Consider the following 26,742-nt stretch of genomic DNA (forward strand, 5'->3'; position numbering starts at 1 on the left):
AGCACGAGAGCCTGGGGGCCTAGATTAGATCAGGATTCCACCCTCATGATCTAGTCACCTCCCAAAGGCCCACCTCCTAATACCGTCACGTTAGGGGGGAGGATTTCAACATAGGAATTTTGGAGGACACAAACATTCAGTCTGTAATGATAGCCCTGTCTGATGAAATGCACTGCAGTTAAGTAAGTTCTGGGGCAACGTGATAAAGCCTCAGTACAGGTCTGACCCTCACAGACCCAGGGAAGGGCCAATGGGAAGGCACCGAAGAGCCACGTAATTGTCTTCATGGACCAACCTGTGACTCATTTATGTGTGGATGCCCTTAATAGCTAATGACTTTTGAGTACTTGATTATCTCATGAGGAAGGCAAATTTTCCTGTTTACAATCTGGAAAACAGGGCTCAAACAGGGTAAGTGACTGGCCTGAGATCACCCAGCCAGGGAATGGCAGAGTTGGGATCCACAGGCCCCGTGTGGCGCTAGCCTCCTTCCCAGCCCTGGGGACATAACCCTGGGCACGCAGGTGCTTGGCGCATGCTCAGGGATGTGTGGTGCAGGTGATGACCCTGGGGAGGGAAGCCCAGGGCTGAGGAGCTTGCAGCCAAATCTGGACCAGGTAGGTGATGCTAGTGTGACAGACGGTGGTGGAGTGCTGACACCGGTAATGTCAGTAACTCCCAGGGAGTGGACACTTGGACTGTGTTGGGGCTTCACCTTTGCCAACTCATCTGAATCCTTTCATGTCCTGGTGAGCTGGTACCATGTGATTTTACAGATTCCAAGAAACTAAATAGTAGGCCTGAGTTCTCATAGCTTGGTTACTGCAAAACCAGCTTGCAAATCGTGTGTGTGTCCAAACCCAGTGCCTTTAACCACGCCCCACACTGAGGACGCACCAGGTGTGCTCTGTACGTCTCCACCGCACGCCACAGTCGGCATCCTCCTGCCCAAGTGCTGTCAGTGGGGGCTGGTTGGGCTGCAGTTTCTCGGCTACAACTGAACCTTAAAATATGGTGACTTCTTTTCCTTCTGGTGTCCCAAATGTCCATTCAATTCCCAAGGAATTATTAATATTAACTCAGTGCTGAGAAAAGCCCTCTCCCATTCCTACATGTATGAGTCGTGACGTGTGTACTGGAAGGAGGACAGCAGCAGATCCCAGCCGAACCAGCCCAGCTGAGCAGGCCCTGCCTTTGGGGTGCAAGTGGTGGTGCGCTGCCTGGTAGAAAACGGGTCACGATCACAGCAGCCAGGGCTGCAGCTCAGCCCCTGGGCATCTGTGGGCCAACTTGGTCACACACTTGGCAAAAGGTCCTTCAGAGGAAGCAGGAGCTTTATTGCTTGACCATGCTCTGTTAGCTTTTCTTTTCCAATTGACTGGGGTTCCAGTGCAGAAGGCCTTTCACAGGGAGTCTTTAAACCAAACAGCACTGCCAGTTACAAGCTGTGCTGTGGCTCAGGGAAAATGCCTTATCTCTGAAACCCACAGCTGGCTGGGACAGGGTGAGGTGACCCAGGGACTCTACCCTCTCGAGGAGGGAAAGGGCAGAGTTGGAGAGGCCCATGCCCTACTCGGCTTGCTCTGGCTGCCGTCTCTGCAGTGGAGTAGCTCTGGAGGCTTGCTGGAGCAGTTCCTGCGGAACTCGAGAGTTGGGGGGAACAGGCCATGGGGCTTGGGAGGGGAATGGTGATGGTTGGAAGGCAGAAGGGGGGTGACAATGGCCACCTCAGCACAGCAGCGAGAGGAGCTGAAGCTCAGGAAAGCAGTCACACACCCTGTTTCTGCAAGACCTCCAGGATGGCACGGAGAATGGCGGCAGCTGCCACTGCCCCAGGGTCCGGCTGGTCCAGCCGAGCAGAGCTGATGTAACTGGCTCTTCCAGCTCCGGCTTCCATATTCTTGGTGGCCTCGGCTGCAGCTTCAGCACTCTGAGGGGGCAGGAGTGGAAGGAGGCTCAGGGCAGGCCCACAGGTCTCTCCTTCCTGCCGTGGCAGAGTGCTGTGCAGGGTGGCCCTGGACCCTCTTGTCACATCTCTGCCAGCACCGTCTGCAGTGTCACCACGTGAAAGGTTGCCTTTCATCTACTTCTAGCAGGGAAAGGGGCCACCATTTACTGAGGCCCTACTAAGTCCCCGGCACTGTACTGGGCTCTACATACCTCCTTAGCCTCACAGCAGCCTTCTGAGATAGATGCTCATCTCCGTTTTATAGAGGAAGAAACTCAGGTGCAGGCAGGTTATTAACGTGCTCAAGGTCACATAGACATGAGCACCTGGTCCGTCTCCAAGTCTGTCTCCCCAGGTGGCTGGGCCCTGCCTCACTCACCTTGACTGCTTTGGTTAGGACTTGGAACAGATCGGCCCCTGGGCTCTTCCAGGCGTGGAGCTCCTGTCCTGCCGCCCACAGAGAATCCAGCTGGAAAAGGTGAGGGAGAGGGGGGTTGAGGAGAGGCCCTGCCACTGAGGGTGGCCTTTAGGGCTTATAGGCTCAAAAGGGGAAGGGCTGGGGCTACAGCCCAAGTACACACCATAGTCCTGTCTCCTGGGGCAGCCTTTCCATATCTGGGAGGGAAAGAGAATGAAAGAGGCTTACTGCAGGAGCCAAGGGACTCACTCTGGGGGTGAGGCCAGGGCCTTCCAAGGAGCAGATGACATTGACCACTTCCCCCAGCCCACCCTGGTCTAAGGCACAGGGCGCTGGCTCACTTCTGCATGGCCTCCAGGCCGGCATCCATAGCAGCAGACCAGGCCGGAAGGTCAGTCTTGGCCTTGAGGGGCTGGGCAGCTGCAGTCAGGAACAGGCCGTAGATCTGGGGAGGGCGAGAGTGCTGAGCATCCCAGCCTGGACCCGGGCTCTTGGAGCCTTCCCCATCAGCCCTTCAGCCCTGGGGCTGCCAGCACCCACCGCCCCAGAGGAGCCTCCCATCTTCTCCAGCAGCAGGATGGACAACTTGGAGAGCAGCTGCGCAGGGCTGTCAGGGGGTGGGCCCTCCTTCAGCCACCCTTGGATCGCTGCAGGCAGAGAGAGACAGTGAGGAATTCAGAGACCTCCCCTCCATCTGCCTGGAACCACTGAGCACCCAGGCCTGACTGCCAGCCAGAGTGAATGGGGGCTGCAAGGGGACAAGAGGGGACCAGGATGAAGGGATCACAAGGCTGTCTTTCCACACCCAGTGTGCAGCCTGGAGCAGGGCTGGCAATGGGAACTGAAGGGACCTTGGAAGTCGCCCAGCAGGTGAAGCCTGCCTCAACACCCTCAGGTTGACATTCTTACTCTGCTTCCTTGCTTTGTTTTGTCCCCCAGCCCTCTGCACTAATGGCTGTGGGTTTCACTGATTTCTATTGTTTACTCTGTCTCTCCTCCCAGCACGAGGGCCACGAGGCAGTGATTCCTGTCTGCTCTGCTCACTGCTATATCCACAGAGCTGAGGGCAGTGCCTGGCCCATGGCAGGTACTAAAGCTAAGAGCTTTTCACTGGTCTAGGTAAACTGAGAAAAGGACAACAGAATGCATTTTCCTTCACTTGTAAGTTATTCACTGTCAAGGATTGTTTATTTCTGAGATAATGACTTCCTACTTGTAGCATAGAAGGTCCTTTTCTTTAGGAAAACAGGTGACAGGGGTGCTAGGGTTATGTGAATGACCTCACTTGGCAAAGTAAAAGTTGGCAACTCCAAGTCAGCACTCAAATGTTTTGGAAATTGTTCTGTTTCATGAAATGCTAAAATCTAGGACCCAGTATGCCTGCCATACCACCCCCACTCGGGACCACACAGGGGCCTTGGTACCAACCTCTGGCTGCACGGCTGTGGGTGGTACCACAGTCCCCGTCACCAGCAGCCCGGTCCAGGGCGTTCAGATGTTCCTCCAGGCCCAGGAGGGTGGCACACACCTGTTCCAGCACAAGTGCCATCCGCTTCGAGGCTACGCCTAGAAAGGGAAAATGGCAGGGATGAGAGCCTGCCCAGCCCTCCTCATGACCAAACAATCAGAGTGGGAGGCATGGGTGCCAGGCCCCCCGTGTGCCCCACTGCACAGCCCTGTGTACTTTGGGAGTCCTGCCCTCTCCCCAACAGCAGGGCTTGGTACCTCCTGCTGTAGTGGAACCAGGGGCCTCCGGGGGCTCCCTGGGGGCTGCCCGGCTCCGCTTCCGCCCCGTCACAGGGACCTTGGCCACGTTAGGCCAGGCTGCTGCAGTGGTTTCAGCATCTAGGACAGCAAGATGACTCTCTTAGACTCGGGTGTCAGCCAGGCATTAAGCAGAGCTCCCTCAGCAGCCCCAGAGGAAGAGAGTCCATCTCAACAAGTATGTACTGAGTGTCTAGTGTGTACAAGGGGAAGGAAGGAAGGTCCCTGGGGAAAGGGTCAGGCTGATGCAAGGAGGATCCTAAACCAACACTCCATAGTCCAGGGAGGGCCAGAGAAGACTGGAGAAGCCAGAAAGGGTCAGGGTCAGCCCTGTTAGGCTCTCTACAAGCTCCCTGGCTCCTTCCAGCTACATGAACCCCTGGCTTTGGTGACCCCAGATTCCAGGTCTCACCTATCAGTTTCAGGAGGGGCTCATCTGCCAGCAGGAAGGTGAGGGAAAAGCCAGACATCTCCAGTGCTGACATGAACGTGCCCACCAGGGCACGGGCAATCTTCACCCCTCGGTCCTCTGCAACGCCAGAGCACAGCAGTCCAGGAAGGAACGATGGGCAGCAGGGAAAGAGACAGAGGGACAGAAAGACCAGGACCTTAGGAGCTGGGGCCCTGAGGTCAGTAGGGAGATGGCTCAATTTCCTCACGTGACACTCCCAATGGCCACATTCCCTGGAAGTGTCCCCTCTGAGGGACAGATGAGTAATTATAGGTCTCTTACTGGGCTCTCCCAAGCCCAGATGTTAAGCATCTTACATACGTTTAATCACATTTAATCCTCATGACAACCACATAAGGCAGGTACTAGTATTATTACCCCTATATACAGACAAGAAAGCAGAGGCTCAAGGTACCCAGCAATGAAGCGGCAGAGTGATGATTTAACTCAGGCTCAGCTGACCGCACAGCCGTGTTCTATGCCATCACAGGACCCTACCTCAGCTGCTTTTCTTATGACCAGCATCAAAGGGTCCCATGCCCAGCCCAGTGCGGGGCTCACCCAGGGACCGGACGGCAGCATCAGCTATGATGCCCAGTTCCAGGAACGACAGGCCACCCAGGTTGTTGACCATCATCACCACTGAGGAGCCTGTGGGCAGACACGACACCCCAGGTGAGGCTCTCGGGACACCTCCCGCATTGAGGGGTCAGGAGGGTTGGGAGACGGGGATGACAGGCCACTCACCGGGCTGCACAGGCACATGGGATGCATTGGAGGTGTTTGTCATGTGGTCGAGCATGAGCTTCACGATCTCGTCGGCCGTTGCCATCTGTCAGAGGGAGCCAGGCGTGAGCTGCGTCTGGGGGTCCTTGGCCTTAGGTAGGCTGGGCCAGGCAGTCCACCTACCTTTATCCGGCGCACACCAGCTTCCCCGTGGATCCCTGCGGATAGAGGTGGTCACTGCCGACCCACTCGGGCCTGGGGATTCGCTCATCACACTTTTATCAAGAGCGTACTCGGTGCTCTGCACTAGGCTAGGTTCTGTGTAGTAGGGGAGGGGGGAGCGAAAGGGACAGAATAGCGAAACACATACAGTCTCTGCTCTCTGGGATCTGGTAGCTTGGTGGCGGAGATCGCTTTAACTAGATGCAGATAGGCCTCTAAAGTTAGGTAGGGCCACAGGAGGCCAATGCCCATCACTTTGGAAGCACAGGGAAGGAGGTGGGAAAGTTTGTAGCTGAGGTGGACTTTGGATGGCCCTTGAAACAAGGGTAAGTTTTGGCAGGAGCAGGAAGACCCAGGCACGTGTGAGCAAAGGCAAGGAGGCAGGCAGTGCACGCCGTGGCTGGAGCCCTGGGTGTGGATGGCAAAGCAGGTAGAAATCGCAAGGCTGGGCCAGGCTGGGGCTTAAGTGCCCAGGTGAGAAATACTAAGACCACCTAGGGAGAGCTCCGGGTGGGCAGAGAAGACTGGACAGATGGCTCCCAGGGTATAGGAGGCCGGCAAAACCCAAGGCAGGCACAGCTGACATGGGGTGGCCACAAGCTTACCCAGGCCCAGCTCGATCTCATCGGCTGAGAGCTCAAAGGTGGGTTTGGAACCAGGGACACTGCAGGAGGACAGGCTCAACCCCAGGGTACCTGTGGAAAACGGAGCATGAAAGGGATGACTGCTCTGCTCTTGGTGTCAGGCGTCAGGAAGGGCAGTGGCAATACCTCGGCAGCCCACAGGTGTCCTTTCCTCTGAGAAAGGCTGTCAGACTCATCTCAGTGAAGAGAGAGAACCGAGCTCTGTACTTGAGGCCACCAGTCCTTGGGAGGTCCCCCAGGGACACCTTCCCTCGGCCCCTAGGGAATGATCTGGAAAGCCCCCCATGCAGCCGACAGGAACCTGCTCTTCCCCAGTCCCCGGGCTGGCACTCACCCATGGCCTTGGCAACAGTGCTCACTTGCTTTGCGATCTCCTCCAGCCCCACGCCTGCCTCGGCCAGGGCACCTGCCACCTGCAACCACACAGAGGTAAGCCCCGAGGGGAGGAGTCACTATACCACTTGGTGGTAGAAGATGGGCTGGGGACGAATTTCTTATTTATTTACTTTAATTAATTATTAATAATTAATTTCTTTTCTTTAGAGACAGGATCTCACTCTGTTGCCCAGGTTGAGTGCAGTGGTACGATCATAGCTCACTGCAGCCTTCAACTCCTGGAGTCAAGGATCCTCCTGCCTCAGCCTCCCAAGTAGCTGTGACTATAGGCACACACCACCACACCCAGCAGCTAATTTTTAAATCATTCTTATTATTTTTTGCTGTTGCAATGAGGTCTCATACTATGTTGTCCAGGCTGGTCTTGAACTCCTGGTCTCAAGTGATCCTCCCCCCTTGGCCTCCCAAAGTGCTGGGATTATAGGCTTAAGTCACTGCGCCAGGCCATTTTTTTTTTTTTTGAGACAGAGTCTCACTTTTTTGTCCAGGCTAGAGTGAGTGCCGTGGCGTCAGCCTAGCTCACAGCAACCTCAAACTCCTGGGCTCAAGCGATCCTTCTGCCTCAGCCTCCCGAGTAGCTGGGACTACAGGCATGCGCCACCATGCCCGGCTAATTTTTTCTATATATATCAGTTGGCCAATTAATTTCTATTTATAGTAGAGACGGGGTCTCGCTCTTGCTCAGGCTGGTTTCGAACTCCTGACCTTGAGCAATCCGCCCGCCTCGGCCTCCCAAGAGCTAGGATTACAGGCGTGAGCCACCGCGCCCGGCCTTTTTTTTTTTTTTTTTAGTAAGAAATGGTCTCACTATATTGCTCAGGCTCAATTTGGACTTCTGGGCTAGTGATCCTTCCCACTCAGCCTCCTCAGTAGCTGGGACTACAGGCACGTGCCACTGAGCCTGGCCCTTGGGGATGAATTTCTTGTTGGGAATGGGAACTTCTCAGCATTTCCACTCTCAACCTGGCCCATCACATTTAGGGCAGAAGAGTGTGCTCCCCTCATTCACAATGTACCTATCAGGAATCTTCAAGAATTCCAGTCTGTTGGAAGCAGAAGAGACTTTAGAAATGGGGAAATGGGCCCAGAGAGGGGAGGTGACTTGTCCAATGTCACACAGCCAGTTGGTGACCAGTTTCCTGATTCCTAGTCTAGTATTTTTTCTCCCACAGCACAAGTTCTGTGGGTCACTTCACCCATCCACCCATCCACCCAATTTTTACCAAGCATCTAGGATGTGCTGAAAAGGAAAAAGATGACTAAGTCATGGTCCCTGCCTTCAGGGAACTCAGTCTGGGAAGCGACACAAACTGAAAATCTGCAGGGTGGTAAATGCCATGATGGCGTCCACAGGAGATGCCACAGGAGCACTGAGGAGGGGCTGCTAGCCCGCTCAGGGGAGTGGGGAGACGTCAGGCTGGGCCTCTACAGGAAGGCTGGAGTCTGGCTGAAAGGAGGCTGGACAGGGAAGGGATTTTCTAGATCACAGATAGCATAAGCAAAGCCACAGAGGGGAGCCACAGCCCGGTGGGTACACGGACCTGGTGTGAACAGACCATAAGAGGAGGGCAGGAGTGATGGAAGATGCAGCTGGGGAGTCAGGGAGGTGGGGCAAGAGCGTGGCAGGTGCCTAAGCAAGGAGTGTGTGGTCGCTTTAGGATTGCAAGAGGGCTTTTAGCCGGTGAACAACCTGGTCAGGTACACATTTTTAAAAGACACCTCTGGAGGCAATGTGGAGAGCAGACTGGCAAGGCAGGAAGGCAGGAAGCAGTCAGGGGAGCCAGGTGAGGAGGTGGCTTCAGCCACTGGGGCATGTGCAGATGACCCTGAACCAAGGGTGGTGTCACAGAGGCATGTGGGAGGAGAGGCGCCGGGTCAGGACTGAGTGTGGGGAAGGGAAGGGGCGGCCCTGGAGAATGCATTCTAGGCTTAGGTAGCTGGGCATGGCAGGGCCTTCCCGGGTCAGGGAACACTGGGAAAGAAGAATGAGTAGATTCTTGGGGCAGGGGCTGGGGGACTGGAAAGGGGCTGTGATTATGTCTGGTACTATTTCATTCTACATACAACAGCTGTGACTTGTCCACTTAATACATTTTGCCTGAAGAGGTGTTTTTTTTTGGTTTATGTATTTAACTTAATCAAAACAGCAAGAATACAGTTTTACCCTCCTTCTCACATCCCAAAAGGAAAGTGTAGGAGACCCAAGAGTAGAAGAATGTTTTACTAATAGACCTGTTTTTCTTCCTCCATAACTGACACTTGGTACTCAGAGTTTTGCCAGCCTAACACTTTTATAAGTATATTTCAGTGTATGTGAAGAGAAACAAAAGCAGTAATTGGTTCAACTGGGCTTTTGCTGCAAAGGAACAAACGTGAAAACACACTAAGGAGCGACTGATTAGGCCAGGTGCCGCCTGGGGCGGGCAGGCCAGGAGGGTGCTCACCTTGTGAATGAGCACCGTGCCGCAGAGCCCCCGCCGGCCCGCCTTCTTCAGCACGGTGAAGGCGCTGTCGTCCCCGATGACCACCATCTCCACGGGGATGCCCTCAGCCCGGGCCTGCTCCCTCGCCAGGCCAAAGTTCAGCCGGTCCCCAGTGTAGTTCTTCACAATGAGAAGGGTCCCCACTGCCGGAGCAGTGGGCCCATCAGTGGCTGCCCTCGTCTGCCCCGTGGTGTCCCTTCCCTGCATGCCGGGCTTACCTGTGCCCGCCTGGGCCACGGCCCTAATGGCTGCCAGGATGCTGCCCACTGCTGGGGAGGTGAACACGGCTCCCGCGATGACCCCGGTCAGCATCCCCTTCCCTATGAAACCTGGGGGCGAGAGGGACCGGGCCTGCAGTCACGGGGGATTCCCACACTGGGGGGCATGGTTTGGTGAGCCCTACTGTGTGCTTGGTGCTACAAGATCCTCCCAGTCTTCACATTGCTGATACCTTCTCAGGAAATCGCCTTAGAGAGGCCTTCCCTGACCTCCCAGCCTGAAGCAGTCACCTACTCCATTCTCAGGGACTCACTGTCCTTTACCCTTTTTGCTGTCTTCACTATGTCACTTGCTGCTCTCTGAAATGATCTTATTCGCTTATGCATTTACCTGGATACACACAGATAATAATCTGTGTCCCCAAAGTCGAATATAAGCTCCCCAAGGGCAGGGACCTTGTCTGTGTGGTTCACTCTTGTACCCCTAAAGACCAGTACAGTGCCAGGCACATAGTGGACTCTGAACATTTGCTGAATGAATGAACGGGTTTGCTGAAGGGAGATAGGAAAGGGACAAACGATACAAAGCCTAGTCACTGCCCTCCAGGAGTGTTCATATCCATCCCTGGCTCCAAACAGGACACGACCCAGGACTACCCACTGTGGACATGGCAGGGTGGGGATTCAGCAGAGGGATATTGCTCTGGGCTGGAAAATTCAGGAAGCCAGGGGGTGCATCTGCTGGGCCTGGAAGGCCAGGATTCATGGAACCACCGACTCTCAGAGCTGGAAAGGCCTAGAGATCATCTGGCCCAACCTCACACTTTTAAAGATACACAAATGTACCTTTATAGGTGAGATCTAGACACGCTGTGACTGTGCCAGAGCATGGGCTGGGGGAGTGGGAACCAGGCCCCTGTTCCAGACTCTGGGCTGGGCTCTGTCCTGCACCTCGTTCCAGAAGCCCCTGCCCACTCCACCCAGCACCCCACCACCACCCTAGAGCACTCACCAGCATGGGCAGGCTCATGGCCGGAGCCCCCACCCGACAGCAGTGCCACCCGGCCCTTGAGGCTGTCTAAGTCAGAACGGAGGGCCACACGGTGGCCCTGCAGGAGCTGAAGGTTGGGGTTACAGGCCACCAGGCCAGTAAGGGCGTCATCAGCACAGCCTACCACTGAGTTCACCAGCTTCTTGGAGGTCTGCAGGAGAGGAGTGAGGGGGAGTTTCAGAGTACGGTCAGCAGGGACACCCCCATCGTGCCCAGCCACGGTGCTGCGGTGAAGACCCCTCTCCACATCCACCTGGGAACTCCAAGGACACAGCACTTCTTTGTGTTAGGTGACATTTTATCAGGTAGATGTTTCTGTGAGTTCTCATTTTAATTTGTGACTTTTTACTCTGCCTAACTTAGGAAGCATTTTGCACCATGGCTTCAATTTATCCTAACAAATGAAAACTACAAAAAAAAAAAAATGGGGCAGTTGGAACCCTCGGTATAAAACATTTTAAGAAAATTGGGGTCCAGTGTCTTCTGCCAAAGGAAGAGAAGCCCCAGGCTGAGGCTCCTGTGCTGGGGAAAGGATCTGAGCAGGCCCAAGCCATTGCTGTTCCCCTGGCCTCTGACACAGGACAAATGACATTTCCTGAGCTGCTCAGTGTGCCAGGCCCACTGCTAGACACTTTGGGCAAGCAGATGAAAGAGCACTGTCCCTGCCCTCGATGGAGACACAAAGAGATCATGTCCATGTGCTATGTGGCAGTGCTATCCCAGAGGAGCCTGCGTGCACCTTGGGAGCACGGAGGGGGCCTAGGGGTCTTTGTGGAGAACAAGTAGGAGTTGGGTGGGCCAAAGGGGGCAGGGGCAGTGGGGGAAGGGAAAAGGGAAGCTATTCCAGGCAGAGGGCAGCATACTGCAAAGCCTGCAGGTGTGACTAGTATGGTGGCACCAGGAAGCCAGTGTGGCCTACAGGGGGAGGTGGGCAGGGCCTCACAGCCCTATGTAGAAGGAAGCCTCAGGATGGGTGCGTGGGCAGGCTGGTCAGATCTCACGCTGCTGGGCTCAGCTGAGCAGACATGGGGTGCAGGCAGAAAAGAGCAGTGTGGGGGTTAGAGCGAAGGAGGGCTTGGGCTCTGCAGTCACATGGACTCAGGTTCAAATCCCACCTCTGTTTCTCATTAGCTTCGAGAACTCAGTGTGAGACACATCATTGTGAGCTGCGAATCCGCCTCTGTAAAATGTACTCTGTTCTTTACAAGAACAGAGTACACACCTGTGATATAGTCAACACTCAAAAAGAGCTATTCCCTTTTTCAAACAGGCTGTGAAAAGCTGCAGCGAGCTGAACTGGGGCCACAGGCTGGAAGGAGCCCCCGCCTTTGTCCTGGAGAGCAAGAGGAGGGTCCAAGTGGACCCGGAAGCCCGAGCTCCCAGCGCCACCTGGTGGCCCGGTGGGAACCTGCAGCTGAGCCAAGTCCTGGCAAGGTGTACTTCCGGCTGCGGCTCCTTCCTGAGGGTGCTAGCACTGGTTCCTTTGTGCAAAATTTGGCTCTGATGTCTCCCTGTCAACCTTTCCTGGGTCTGGCCAGGGCCAGGGTCAAGCCACCTGCTTCGGGATGAGGCAAGCAGCCCAGGTCCGAAGGGGGCAAGCAGGATAATTAGATTGGCTCCATTTGCCCAGCAGTGACTAAGAGCCAGGCCTGGTTCTAAGTATTTTTGAACAGGTCTCATTTCATCTTCCCAATAGCCCTATAGAGGAAAGATTAACCCAGTGGGGAAATTGAGGCACAGTTAAATGACTTTGCCCACGGTCACACAGCAAGTGCCCAAGTCTGCCTGGCTCCAAAGCTGGTTCCATGTTGGCCACATCATGCTGCTTTCCCAAGAGGCTGGAAGGGAGGTGGAAGGTGGCAGAGGTCTTGGCCAAGGAAGGGCATGGGCTGGTGGCTCTCAGAGCCCACCAGGGACCGGGACACACAATGAGGTTGTGAGTTGGTCTCACCTCCAAGCCCAGCCTCCAGTACTACCTCCCTCCAAGAATGTGCCCTGTTCCCCATCCTGATAATCTGTTCTGCCTGGGATTCACCTGTCCCTGCACTAGAGCCACACCTGGGTCCCAGTGGCCTGAGGAAATGGAAAAGGAAAGGAAGTCAGGCAAGGCCTCTAAGACTCTGCTCTGATCCACACCTCACGGCCACTTGGTGTAGGCCTAATCCACCTCATATTACAGATGGAGAAAAGGAGGCTCCGAGAGATCAAGTCTTCTGCAAAATATCATAGAGCTGGGTGGTATCGGGCTGAAATTTGAACCCGTATCTGCTCAAGGCTTGTTTTGGTTCAGATCAGGTTTTTTTTTTTTTAGAGTTGGCCTGGAGCAAAGCCCAAGGGCATGGCAGCCTCCCACACTGCAGAACCCAGCTCCAGGACCAGCCCTCGCATGCCCCAAGCTTAGGAACAGTAATAAGGTGGATCCTCACAGTTCCTTCTGTGATTGGTACAAGGCCTATCACAAAGCAGGTATCTGCTAATGTTCTAATCTAAATATGTGGCCTGGACTGGGGACTGAGGGGCTCCAGAGAGACTCAGAGGCAACAGTCCCATACCTGACTGGGACCAGTGGCCTCCAGGAAAGAGAGAAGCAGGGATCAGGTCCTGAGAAAGATAATGGCCCTATCTCTCAACCTCTAAACCTCAGTAGGCAGCAGCAGCTTTTGATCAGGGGGTAAGGAGCTCCAGCATGCCCAGGGCTGGGATCCTGCTTTGAGACCATGGTGTCCTCCCCATGCCCAGGCCCCGCAAGACTCACCATGGTGGGGAGGCTCTGAAACAAACTGAGTTCACACCTTCGCACAGAGCTGCTGGAGGATGGACGATCCTGTGTGTGCTACCTGGATCTGAGCACAGTGGAGGCAGCAGCAGCACCTGCAGTAATGGGTAATAATACAAGCTGCTGAAGGCACTTGCAGCCGACTGGCACGATCACGCTTCCAGTGTCCCACTAATTAGGGAGGTGCCCCAGACTTCGGTCCAAGTCCAAACTCTAGTACGTGAGCTAGGAATGGAGAAGAGCATGGGGTGGACCAAGGTTCATGCCTGCACTTGGCTGCCAGGAGAAAGATCAATCCCTGTTGGGCAGGGGGCCACCTTTATACCCAAGAGCAGCACCCACCTCATCACCAAGGAGCAAAGGAACTCACAAAATAACATATCTTTTACATAGGCATCACATGTGGTGAAAAAATTTACAAAGCTCTTCACACATTTGCTCTCCTTGGCCTTGGCAACACACCAGGAGGGAGGCAGCTGAGTTTGTGATCCCATTTTACTTCTGGGAAAGACTCAGAGAGCTCTAGTGAATTGTCCAAGGTCATACAGGTAAAAGCCAGGACTCAAACCCATGTCTAGTCTTTCTACAAAGTTTGTGTTCTTTCTACTGATAATTCAGTGTCTCCAAAAGCAGGCAGAGCCCCTGCTGTGGAAAAACCAATATGTAAACCACAATGACACCTAGTTTCCCCAAGTTCAACCTGATTAAGGGTCTTGGGCTTTGCACAAGTGCACGCGAGTGCACGATGGGAACAACCCAGACAGGATTCTGCACCTAGCTCTGTCCCAATTTACTGGGGGGAGCTTAAGTAAACCAATTCCCCACTGAGCCTCAGCTTCTTGATCTGCAAAAAGGGGGATGGTTCCCCTCTGGCATTCTACAGGTGCACCAAAGCGCGTGTTTTTCCTCTTGCTCCTTGGAGAGCCTATTTGATGTGGGGTGGTTGCAGAGGTTGCAGGGGCTGACTGTGCTCCTGGGTTATTAAGACTCTCACAGGCAAAATTCTGGTTTCATGTTTCAGGTCAGAATCTGTACAGCAATGGGGGGGGCACTAATACTGTTGGGCACGTGGACTGGTGGTCCCTTCAAAGTCTGAAAAGTCAAACAGTTTTAAGGGGAGAGGTGAGCATTCTGGTGCCCCTCAGGTGAGGCGTGTGGTCGTTCTAAGGTCAGGTGCGGGCAGCGGCTTTGGAGGAACTGGGAGAGCGAAGCGGAAGGAGGCACGGTTCTAGTCTGGGATGTGAAAAAATAGTCACCTCCCTCCCGTTTCTAGGGTTCCGCAATCCTTTCCGTTCCAAAAGCGGAACAGCCTGAGAGCTACTGGAGCAATGAAAGTGGGAGAGGACGGGGTCTGGGGAAGGGCAAGGACCGAGGGGCGCGGAGCGGGGTTGGGAGCCTTGGCGCACCCCCCAACGCCTCACGCCCGCACTAGCCACCTCGGCAGCCGTCGCCGCTCCACAAGGACTCCAAACGGCGCACCCTCATCCGGGTCCTTGGGCTCTGGCGGTAAGCGAGGGGGCGTGGCCTCTCGTGATTGGCTGACTCGGGCTCCGAGAGTCCTCCAAGAGACCAGGTGAGGCCATCCCGTGATGCCCCGCGCCCCGGCCGCTCTGGCCTGCAACGTGTCTCCGGGGCGGAGACAGTGGCAGTGGAGTTCGCTGCGCGCGGGTGGGGGCCACCTGTCTCTTCGCTGGTGTCCGTCTCTCTTTCGTTGCCCTCGCGTCCCGACGGGCCACCCCAGCCCTCGACATGTCGTACAACTACGTGGTAACGGCACAGAAGCCCACTGCTGTGAACGGCTGCGTGACCGGTGAGTCTGCCGGGGCAGGAGACCCCGGCGAGGGAGGCAGCTGGGGGGAACCGAGGCCTCGGGAGGCCCGCGGCTCCATGGGCGGCCGGGTAGAACCGGGGAATGGAAGGCGCTGGCGGCCGAGGAACCTCCCCCAGCTCCACGACCTCAGAGGAGCTGGCTCAGCACGCGCCTTTGGGGGATTAGAAGCTGATCTTGAGGGACCCCTTTCGTCCTGGGAGGTCACTTGGCCTTGAGGGCAGGGCTGGGTCCAGTGGGACAGTGAGCAGAGTGAGTTGATTTTGCAGTGTTGCTTGGGCGCAGAGATTGGCCTCTTGTGGCCAAGGGAAGGGGCGGTGGTGATGGCGACTTTTGGGTCAGAGTTTTCATATGTGGGAGTTGGTGAGGGGTGCCCAGGGATGTGAGGAATGTCCGCATTCACCCTGAGAGGGAGAGCAGCTCTTTCCAGGCTCTCTCCTTTGCCTGGGGCTGTTGTTTACATGAGGGCGCTGCTGGAAAATAGGGTTTGGTTTGCCTGGCCCCGGGCTGGATTTGTCCTGTTGACTATGTGCAAGGGTTATTAAGGACACCAATGTCCAGTTGCAAACCTCAGACTTGTATATTTATGTAAATCCTTATCATGATTCCAAAACAAAACTCTGTTGTTCAGAGTTGGAGGCAGCTAAGAGTGTGGATGAGGGTATTGGTAGACTGCTGGGAGGACAAGAGGTGTGGATGAAACAATGCTTTAACATAAAGCTCCGGAAATTTTCTTCATTTGCCTGGTCTGTTTGATAAAAGTTTTGTAAGACTTTAGATAAAGACTGGAAGAGATAAACACTTTCTCCAGCATTCTCATAGAGTTTGCCACTGTAATAGGAGAAGTAAAATTTGAGGGGTCAGAGCCATGTGAAGGTTTTACACATTGTCAGTTGAAGGACATGCAGCTCTGTTAGGTCCAGTCCAGTTTTCTTAGTCTGATTACAGAAGTAGCTTTGCTGAATGCACAAAATGAGACTCTTCAAGGTTGAGGCTTTGGCAAGAAGTGGAGTGAATGGAGGGCGTTGAAGAAACGTGAAGTAAATGAGAATTCTGGAGGTGTTTAGTTATAAGTAATAGGATTATTTAGAAGGGCTTCGGAGGCCCTTCCTCTGGCTTCAAAAGTTAGAGCATCTGTTCTTTCAGGACATTTTACTTCGGCTGAAGATTTGAACCTGTTGATTGCCAAAAACACGAGATTAGAGATCTATGTGGTCACTGCTGAGGGGCTTCGGCCAGTCAAAGAGGTGGGCATGTATGGGAAGATTGCCGTCATGGAGCTTTTCAGGCCCAAGGTAAGTGTTCTGGGTTGCGACAAGCAATGAAGGGAGAACTGCTGGTTGTAGGTTGTTTTATGATTGCTGGGCATGGGTGGATTATGATTTAGGAAAGAAACTCTCTGCTTTCCTTGAATGGCAGATTTCAGTGTATTCTCTTCTTGACCACGCTTCCTAGAAATAGGAGAGATTCATTAGGCAAATATTTATGAAGCTGACTTCTTTAGGAAGGGGAAATTAAAACAGTTTGAAATGTGGGTCACTGTATTGTTTGGTGATGCAGAGAATAAGCTACAGTGTGGAACAGTCCTGGCTTCGTTCCTTATTAATTCTGATTTGGGTGTCACTTTAGTTGTCATTTAAGCATTTAAGGCACCTTTCAGAGTCTCAATTTCCCCATCTACAAAGTGGGGATAACAGTAACCAGTCCCCAGCATCAAGATAAAATGATTAGGTAATACAGAGGCTAGCCCATAGCAAGCATTCAGTGTTATGTTAATAATAATCATCATCATTAGTATTGTCATTATTTTAATACAAATGTTTTCATCAAAATAACTGCCACCACATTGCTTCATTATGTCTTAACTGAATCTGGCAGGAAAGCAGTAGGTTCAGAGTTTTAATTATAACTCTTTGAACAAAACAGTCATTTTTTTTTTGTGGTCTGTGTTAACTAAATAAGACTTTGTAGATCCATTTTAGCTTCCATTGTATTTATTTATTTATTTATTTATTTATTTTTTGAGACAGAGTCTCACTTTGTTACCCAGGCTAGAGTGAGTGCCATGGCGTCAGCCTAGCTCACAGCAACCTCAAACTCCTGGGCTCAAGCGATTCTGCTGCCTCAGCCTCCCGAGGAGCTGGGACTACAGGCATGCACCACCATGCCCGGCTAATTTTTTTCTATATATATTAGTTGGCCAATTAATTTCTTTCTGTTTATAGTAGAGACGGGGTCTCACTCTTGCTCAGGCTGGTTTCAAACTCCTGACCTTGAGCAATCCGCCCGCCTCGGCCTCCCAGAGAGCTGGGATTACAGGCGTGAGCCACCACGCCCGGCCTAGCTTCCATTGTTATTCCTACATTTTTCTTCTTTTTCTCCAACTACTTGGAGAGGAGAAGAGAAGGCATTACTTTCATCTTTCAGAAGGACTGAGATTAACTTGAGATTGAAATAGATGGAGACATTGTATATATTAATAGAACAGAGAGATAGAAGATTATGAAAGTGGGGACTGGTTGTTTACCAGCTTCAGTTCTGGCTTTTTGTACATACCCTTAGGGTATGTGTGTACCTAGTATGGATTACAAACTCAGCATGTATTTTATCTTTAGGGACAGAAGAATTTGGAATGTTCTTAAAGAATTTGGCATGTTTAAAGAATGATGCTTTAAGACTGGACAGGTTATTCGTGTTTTAAAAAGAACCTGTTTTGATGGCATAATGTTGGTTTCCAGGGGGAGAGCAAGGACCTGCTGTTTATCCTGACAGCTAAGTACAATGCCTGCATCCTGGAGTATAAGCAGAGTGGCGAGAGCATTGATATCATTACGCGAGCCCATGGCAATGTCCAGGTGAGGTGGCTGTTTCAGGCCGATGAGAGTTTTCCAGGTAGGGCTGTCATGATTCATTGATGAAAATTAAAGTGCTGGGAGCAGCCTTCTGTATGATCAGAGAAACGAAGACACTAAGGGTTTGAGCTTTAAGAAGAAAGGACTTCTGTAATTCAGTCAGGGTCCAAGGGACAGGGTAATAAATTCATTGAGATTCAGTGTTTTTTTTTTTTTTTTTTTTTTTGAGATTCAATGTTTCACAAAAAAATAGGCACTGACATTTGGGCTCCCTGACATGTCAAGCAGATCCATTAGTTTTACTACCTCTCCTGAAATCATCCTGAGAAAGTGATGCCCAGTGTCTTCTGTTGCTCTGTGAGTGGTGGGGTTTTTCCCTAATCCCAGCTTTTTCTCTTAGGACCGTATCGGCCGCCCCTCAGAGACTGGCATTATTGGCATCATTGACCCTGAGTGCCGGATGATCGGCCTGCGACTATACGATGGCCTTTTCAAGGTTATTCCACTAGATCGGGACAATAAAGAGCTTAAGGCCTTTAATATCCGCCTGGAGGAGTTGCATGTCATCGACGTCAAGTTCCTATACGGTTGCCAAGCACCTACCATTTGCTTTGTTTACCAGGTACTGGATTTGGAGGAGAGAGGGAGAAACTGTGGTTTGGCTTGGTGAGAGTTGGTTTTTGTTAATTGGAATGTGTGGATTTGATAGTAGGGTAGGGAGAAGTGTTTAATGTATTTGTCCTGAAATAAATATTTTGACCAATAAAATTAATATAGGATTTTGGTTGTTTTTTGAGTGCAGTAGTACTTATTGTGGGGGCAGCAAGCTCTCTGGGGCTTGTAGCAGGTTTTAATCCGGAGATTACACTCTGGTTATGGGCCTTGGAGATTTTATAGGGTGACCTAGTTTATACTTTGAGTCTTTTACTGGCATGCTAGGGGATTATTAAAACTTAGCTGTAGAGAAGTGATCTAGAACTTGCCTTTACAAGCAAAGAGATGTCTTTTATTTGTATCTTCTAAGAAGAGGTTTGTGTTTTGTCTAGCACTTACTTTGTGGTGACTTGCTGGTTCTTAACTTCTGTTTTAGTCTGTGCCTAAAAGTTTAGCAGGGCTGATCCTGGGCAGCTGTTCTCTGGTCCAGATCTGTTAAGCAGGCGTGGGGTGGCAGAGCACAAGACTAATACGAGATCATTTCACTTGCATGTAGTTGAATAAATGACAGAAAGAAATGATAGTCCAACCCAAAAGATCCAATGACACTCTACAAAAAAGGCACCTGCACTCGAATGTTTATAGCAGCACAATTCATAATTGCAAGGCTATGGAAACAGCCTAAGTGCCCATCAATCCAAGAATGGATTAATAAAATGTGGTATATGTATACCATGGAGTACTATTCAGCTCTAAGAAACAACGGTGATATAGCACATCTTATATTTTCCTGGTTAGAGCTGGAACCCATACTACTAAGTGAAGTATCCCAAGAATGGAAAAACAAGCACCACATATACTCACCAGCAAACTGGTATTAACTGAGCAGCACCTAAGTGGACACATAGGTACTACAGTAATAGGGTATTGGGCAGGGGGGAGGGGGACGGATATATACATACATAATGAGTGAGATGTGCACCATCTGGGGGATGGTCATGCTGGAAACTCAGACTTGTGGTGGGGGGAAGGGCATTTATTGAAACCTTAAAATTTGTACCCCCATAATATGCCAAAATAAAAAAAAAGAGAGAGAGAAAAAAAAAAAAGAAATGATAGTCCAGTTCCATGGAGAGTATGGGTGCATGTGAACACTTTGATAGCCATGTTAAGTATTAGAAATACTGATATATTTTTATGTATTTTTAGTGTTGCCATAAGTGCTGTAGTTCCAAGGTTGATTGGAATAAGGTTCAATTGAATAAGATTGAAACTAGTTTAGGAGATTTCATTTGCTAAGATAAAAATTTAGAATTTCTCTCCCTTCTTTATTTTTGTAAATGTCAGGTCATTAAAACTTTGATGTTATTGATTATTCAAGGCTGGCTGAGTGTTCCCACCCCCAGGGAACCAGTTTCGATCAGATCTTCATTTTTGCATGTGTGTCTCAGAGGCCCAAGTCCACACCCTTCCTTGAATTTTTTGTGAAGTTGGGACTTATCCCTGCTCATTGACAGATTGACGGGAAATTCTTTTCATCAACTGAAAATTACTGTTTCCTGTTTTATGCCAAAGATTGATTTCATGCTTCAGGAGATGTGATCCCTGTCCTGAAACATGTTGCTGAATTCCTTTCATAACTTCTCAGACTCTGGTCTCACCTTTGTTGAAGCCGTCTTCCACTGGGGCTCCATTCTCCCCAGCCCTAGTCTTTAGCCTCTTAAAGGTGACTTTAGCAGCCTCAGGACTGACATGAGTCATGATTTAGAAAAAGGAGGGGAAGATGGTGTGGACAATGGCAGGACTGACAGTTTTGACTCACTTTAGAGGAGCAATAAGTTCTGTTCGCCATATCATTACCCTGTCAGAATGTTTTTAAGAATTGTATCAATTTTTTTAATCTCTTAAATTTAGTTTCTCAATGTGTTCTTTCTTTTTAGCCATTTTGTAAGATCCTTGAGGCCAAGAAACACACACTCACACACACTCACTCTCTCTCCCCCCCACACACACACATGCACACACACACTGTATCTCTTATAGTGCTTAGTGGAGCATGACAAATTCATTTTTCTAATGCTTTAAACTTTTCTTGGTTGGTTGAATGGTTATAAACAGTAGATCTCAGATATCCCAGTCCACCCAGAAATTACTCTCAGGCTCAGCTGGTGACTGTCAGTATACTGATGGATAAGGATGGAAAGGGTGACATGACAGGACTTTCAGATGCTGAGTGGTCGTGGCAGCTTGTCCCTTTTAGGATCCCTCTCCAGCCGAAGGTTCATCTTTCCTAAGGGCTAACCATTCCACCTTTCCCCCCCAGGACCCTCAGGGGCGGCACGTAAAAACCTATGAGGTGTCTCTCCGAGAGAAGGAGTTCAATAAGGGCCCTTGGAAACAGGAAAATGTAGAAGCTGAAGCTTCCATGGTGATTGCAGGTTAGTTGGGGGTTTTAGGAAATTTGCCTCCACCCAAAGTCTGGGCTAGTTCCCTGTTCTTGTTCCCTTTATCACCTTCTCTACCCTTTGTTTCAGTGATCAGTATCATGGAGCAGGTGCATTGTTTACAACTCCCTTCTGTCTCCTCTCTCTATGCTTGCTTTTGTTTTTTCCATCTTTGGGATTTTCTGTTTTTTACTCTGTCTAAAAGTATGACTTTCCTTTTGTTTGGGGTGGAGGGATTGATTATAAACCCTTGAGATTGATTTGCACAGTGGCACACAGAAATGAATCATTTTATTGCCAGGCATAACATTTAAAAACTGAAAGGAAGTCGGGTGCGGTGGTGGATGAGGCTGAGGTGGGAGGATCACTTGAGCCCAGGAGTTTGAGTCCGGCCTGGGCAACATAGCAAGACCTTGTCTTAAAAAAAAAAAAAAAAGAAAATGGCTGGGTGCAGTGGCTCATGCCTGTAATCCTAGCACTCTGGGAAGCCAAGGCGGGAGGATCGCTCAAGGTCATGAGTTCGAAACCAGCCTGAGCAAGAGCAAGACCCCCGTCTCTACTATAAATAGTAAGAAATTAATTGGCCAACTAATATATATAGAAAAAATTAGTGGCACATGCTTGTAGTCCCAGCTATTTGGGAGGCTGAGGCAGTAGGATCGCTTGAGCCCAGGAGTTTGAGGTTGCTGTGAGCCTGGCTGATGCCACGGCACTCACTCTAGCCTGGACAACAAAGTGAGACTCTGTCTCAAAAAAAAAAAAAAAAAAAAAAAAAACGCTGAAAGGGTCTGATAGAACTTATCTGACTTTTTTATTTCATAGATGAGGAAATGGGGCCAGAGGGACTTGCCCATGCCCGTAATTGACAAAGCCTAGGCTGGAGTCCAGGCCTCTTCACTCTGTATCTTGTACCCTACCCCCCACAATACGCTGTCTGTCTCGACCAGTAGAGAAGTTTTAAAAAACTCTTAAGAGAAAATCTTCTAAGTGGTGGCCCTGATAATGGGGAGAAATTAAGCTAAGAGAAGAAATGAGGGAAAAAATAAAAGCCTGTAGTTGGAAAGGATCAGTAGTTTAGGAGGGAAATGGGAGGATGTCTGTGGAAGCTCATTGGGAAAGTCTCCCTACCCATAGGAATGCCAAACACCAAAAGAAGGGCAATAAAACACTGCCAGGATTAGACAATGGACAGTCTAAAATTTCCAAGATAGGAATCTCAAAAAGGCTATCATGTTTCCTGGGCTTTCATGTCCTTTTAAAAATAACGATTATCTTAAAATATGCCTCAGGGTTAACTGGACACGTGCCCTTCCACCTCTAGTTTGGCAGGTCCAAACTGCTGAGCATTCTAATATTGCTGTCTTTTCCTCTGTAGTCCCAGAGCCCTTTGGGGGGGCCATCATCATTGGACAAGAATCAATCACCTATCACAATGGTGACAAATACCTGGCGATTGCCCCTCCTATCATCAAGGTGAGCAACATCTTCTACCTTTTCTTTCCTTACATCTTTTCTTCCTTTGTCCTCATCCTGCTCTTCCCTTTCTTCCCATTTGTTGAAAGGAGTTTCACAAATGTCTGTCACACTGTTCACTATGTATATGAGATGTTGTGTTAGTCATTGGGAAATCAGAGAGAAGTTACCCTGGTTTTGCTTACAAAGAGCTTGCTTGCTAACTAAGAGAGATAATAATCACAATAGGCTTGGCCTTTCCATTGACTGGGGCACTTTAAGAAAGGAAAATTTTGGCAAATTCTTTTTTTTTAATTTTTGTTTTGTTTTTATGGGTCATACTTTATTCCGTAAAGTAGAATAAGTGTTCCCTTGGCAAATTCTATTCAATGTAATATTTTCAGGGCTTAAGTCATGTAAAGTAATATAGTAATAAACGTATAGACTTTAGAAAATTAGTCATAAAAATTTCAAGTCATAAGAATTAAATCTTTTTTTTTTTTTTTTTTTTTTTGAGATAGTCTCACTCTGTTGCCCCAGCTAGATTGCCGTGGTGTCAGCCTAGCTCACAGCAACCCCAAACCCCTGGGCTTAAGTGATCCTTCTGCCTCAGCCTCCCGAGTAGCTGGGATTACAGGCGTGCGCCACCATGCCTAGCTAATTTTTTCTATATATTTTTAGTTGGCCAATTAATTTCTTTCTATTTTTAGTAGAGATGGGGTCTTGCTTTTGCTCAGGCTGGTTTCAAACTCCTGACCTTGAGTGATCCGCCTGCCTTGGCCTCCCAGAGTGCTAGGATTACAGGCATGAGCCACCACACCCGGCCACAATTAAGTCTTAAAAGCTTTATTTTACTTTCTTTTTGAGAATAAAGAACAAGATCTTTGGTAGCATTAGTAATAGGAAGTAATTAGTGATAGTGGTAGCATTTATATATAGTCCTATAGTACTTGCAGCAGCTTCCTATTCTATAGATTTCTATTTTTTAGTAAAATAGTATGTGAATAAACATTTATAGTATATTGATTGGACTCCTCCGAAAATTGTCTTCAAAAAAAGAAGCTCCTATTTTCTATTATATGTATGTTAGCTGAGTAGCTTCCTTGCTGGTAAAAATGGCTGGGTTTGGTAAAGGGAGTGGTCTGCTAGGGTTTGCTTTCTGGAGTAGAAGAGGCTGAGTCTCTAATGCCTGTTTCTTGTTGGCAGCAAAGCACAATTGTGTGCCACAATCGAGTGGACCCTAATGGTTCAAGGTACCTGCTGGGAGACATGGAAGGACGGCTTTTCATGCTGCTTCTGGAGAAGGAGGAACAGATGGATGGCACTGTCACCCTCAAGGATCTCCGAGTGGAACTCCTTGGGGAGGTGGGGCTTGTTCCTAGTTTTCTGCCACATTCTGTTAGATTCCTAAGGACCCCAGATGGGTGGTCCCACATCTTAACTCTGAGAATTATGTTACTTAATACCTAGCAATAAACTGTGCTGCTACAGAAGTTGATTTCTGAAGGAGTTAGATGTTGGAGAATCCCCAGCAATCCCCAGCAGCCTGTGAGAAAAAGAAAACAAAGGGGAACAAAAAGGATATAATCTAGATTTAAAGATCAGTGCTGATTTCAATTCTGGATGGAGGTTCCCCAAAAGTTTAATACTTACACAAAGCATTTTAGAGGGTGTCTAATTGTGTGGACTGGAATTGTTGGGATTAAAATTATCATTTGTAGCAGGTACCTGCAGGATAAATTATAGATTTTTCTGAGTATAGGGATGTGATAGAAGAAGAAACACAAACTTCAGAGATTAGGAATGTTTGCTTAGTGTGACCTGGGGATTTGAAACAGAACTATTTTCTAAGTTAGGGCTGCAGTTGGGAGTTTTTTCAGCAAATGTCTGAGAGGTGGGTAGGGCAGTGTCTGGATCCCACATGGAGTCCATTTTGGTTTCTTTCATGCTGCTGACTTTCTTCCAGACCTCTATTGCTGAGTGCTTGACATACCTGGATAATGGTGTTGTGTTTGTTGGGTCTCGCCTGGGCGACTCCCAGCTTGTGAAGGTAAGAAGACATTTTGTTCTTTCTGGTCTGTTCGTTGCTGTCATCGTTGTTACCGTATCAAATTTCTCCTGTTTGGTGTCTCTCAGAATTTCTCCAGCTTATCCACACCCCTACTATCCAGGTTTCTACCTATAATTTAACATCCTACCCACATCTAGCCCTTCATCTTAATGGTTCATTCAGCAAATGTGCCAGGCAAGGAGGTAGGTGTTGTGGATGCAGTGGTGAACAAGACCCAGCTCTGCCTTCAAATAGGTCATTGTCTAATGTAATGGATCTCTAGAATACAAAACTTGGGACCTTCCCTATAGAAAAATGTATGCAAAAATTCACTGTTTTTCTGAGATCCAGCCATGGGACTGGGAGTCTAGGTTCGAAATCCCTGGCTGGAGGATTTCAAGACCAGCTTGGGCAGCATAGTGAAAGCCTATCTCTAAAAAATATAAAAAATAAATTAGCAGATGTGGTGGCAGGTGCTTGTAGTCTCAGCTACTTGGAAGGCTAAGGTGGGGGGATCACTTGAGCCCAGGAGTTTGAGGTTGCAGTGAGCTATGGTTGTACCACTGCACTCCAACCTGCATGACAGAGCAAAATCCTGGCTGGTTATCGCACCTGTGGGATACCATGTTCCTTTGTCAGCAGTCCCTTTCTAGAAGCATCCATTGGAGCCCAAGAAGGCCAGATCTAGCAGGATTGAGAGTTTCTTTTGGATAATAATCATCTCTTTAGGGTGGGTGAGTCTGTTAGGGCATTCCAGGACTAACATTGTTCTTTTTTCTTAGCTCAACGTTGACAGTAATGAACAAGGTTCCTATGTAGTGGCCATGGAAACCTTTACCAATTTAGGACCCATTGTGGACATGTGTGTGGTGGACCTGGAGAGGCAGGGACAGGGGCAGGTAAGGGGCTTATCCTGGAAATGGATAGTTGGTATACCCACTCAAACTGTCCTCCTGGTTTTGCTAATCTAGAATGGGGAGTGTGCACTGAAGATACTTTTAATAGCCTCACTCAATGAAATCTCAATGATACAAAGATAATTCCTGTTTATTGAGTGCTTATCTTAGTCTGCCAGGCACTTTATATACATTATCCCTAATCACGTGAGTCTCCTATTAAATAGGGATTCTTGGCCATCTACAAAGTGAGGAAACTCAGGGTTGAGAAAGATTAAGTAACTTCCCAAGGTTATCTAATAAATGGCAGGTGTGTCTGACTTCAGAGCCTGTGCTTATTCTAATAAACTAGGTTCTAAGGATCGAAGCAAGCGCTATGCACAGTGATAGGGGAGCTTTTTGCTTCTTGGACTAGGATGTCTTGTCTGCTTGGTGAATTTGAGAGACTTTGGAGATCAGCCTCTGCCAAGTGTGCATCCTCAAACCTAGTTCCACAGTAAGGGTTCTTGAATTTAGGCATAGGGTGTTTGCTTTCTGGGCTTCATTATGATTCCTGCAGTCTCTCAAGAGGGTTATTTAGAAACCTTTTCTCTATTTGCAGCTGGTTACTTGCTCTGGGGCTTTCAAGGAAGGTTCCTTGCGGATCATCCGGAATGGAATTGGAATCCATGAGCATGCCAGCATTGACTTACCCGGCATTAAAGGTAGCCTTTTGGTGGTTATAGGATGCAGATCTTATTTGAGTGACTTTGGCCATTGGCCTCATTACATGTTGTGAAGGCATTTTGGTGGGAGCTAGGGGATAGCAGATCAAATGAAGAGTGAAAAAAGTCATAATGACAGATCAAGTGGTAGAAGCTTAAACATTTAAAACAATTTTTTTTTTTTTTTAGTCAAGTGAAGCAGTGACATATTTAAAATATAAAAGTTTACAAGTTAATGTTGTTTATATAAGGGAGTGATAGAATCCAAGGAGAAAGAGAGGATGAGGATATTATACAAAGTATAAAAGTAACTTCTAGGCTGGGTAGGGTGGCTCACACCTATAATCCTAGCACTCGGGGAGGCTGAGGTGGGAGGATCGCTCAAGGTCAGGAGTTTGAAACCAGCATGAGCAAGAGTGAGATACTATACTAAAATATACTATACTAAAAACAGGCCGGGCGCTGTGGCTCACGCCTGTAATCCTAGCTCTTGGGAGGCCGAGGCGGGCGGATTGCTTAAGGTCAGGAGTTCAAAAACCAGCCTGAGCAAGAGTGAGACCCCGTCTCTACTATAAATAGAAAGGAATTAATTGGCCAACTGATACATATATAAAAAATTAGCCGGGCATGGTGGCGCATGCCTGTAGTCCCAGCTACCCGGGAGGCTGAGGCAGAAGGATCACTCGAGCCTAGGAGTTTGAGGTTGCTGTGAGCTAGGCTGACGCCACGGCACTCACTCTAGCCTGGGCAACAAAGCGAGACTCT

The 26,742-nt window shown here is 49.6% G+C and overlaps 2 protein-coding genes across 2 annotated transcripts in view; one reads left to right on the forward strand and one right to left on the reverse strand.

Moving 5' to 3' along the window:
• Positions 1-1,316: 1,316 nt before the first annotated feature.
• TKFC (triokinase and FMN cyclase) lies at positions 1,317-14,609 on the reverse strand. Its single transcript, XM_012778321.3, has 18 exons — positions 14,534-14,609; positions 13,077-13,192; positions 10,283-10,472; positions 9,271-9,381; positions 9,014-9,195; positions 6,508-6,586; positions 6,135-6,224; positions 5,491-5,525; positions 5,329-5,413; positions 5,143-5,232; positions 4,543-4,659; positions 4,092-4,211; positions 3,795-3,932; positions 2,907-3,013; positions 2,708-2,811; positions 2,530-2,563; positions 2,328-2,417; positions 1,317-1,930 (listed from the first exon to the last, which is right to left on the reverse strand). Exons 2-18 carry the CDS (start codon positions 13,077-13,079, stop codon positions 1,769-1,771), a joined length of 1,737 nt encoding a protein of 578 aa, XP_012633775.2. The 5' UTR covers positions 13,080-13,192; positions 14,534-14,609; the 3' UTR covers positions 1,317-1,768.
• Positions 14,610-14,708: 99 nt separating this feature from the next.
• Positions 14,709-26,742, forward strand: part of DDB1 (damage specific DNA binding protein 1) — a 29,211-nt gene continuing 17,177 nt past the window's right edge. Inside the window, exons 1-10 of the mRNA XM_012778320.2 lie at positions 14,709-14,907; positions 16,072-16,220; positions 17,664-17,780; positions 18,178-18,399; positions 20,755-20,869; positions 22,251-22,348; positions 23,534-23,692; positions 24,294-24,377; positions 25,160-25,276; positions 25,875-25,977. Coding sequence (XP_012633774.1) covers positions 14,847-14,907; positions 16,072-16,220; positions 17,664-17,780; positions 18,178-18,399; positions 20,755-20,869; positions 22,251-22,348; positions 23,534-23,692; positions 24,294-24,377; positions 25,160-25,276; positions 25,875-25,977 — 1,225 coding nt within the window. The 5' untranslated portion in view covers positions 14,709-14,846. The remainder of the gene's footprint in view (positions 14,908-16,071; positions 16,221-17,663; positions 17,781-18,177; positions 18,400-20,754; positions 20,870-22,250; positions 22,349-23,533; positions 23,693-24,293; positions 24,378-25,159; positions 25,277-25,874; positions 25,978-26,742) is intronic.

Source organism: Microcebus murinus, chromosome 4 (genome assembly GCF_040939455.1).
Source record: "Microcebus murinus isolate Inina chromosome 4, M.murinus_Inina_mat1.0, whole genome shotgun sequence".
Classification (NCBI taxonomy): domain Eukaryota; kingdom Metazoa; phylum Chordata; class Mammalia; order Primates; family Cheirogaleidae; genus Microcebus; species Microcebus murinus.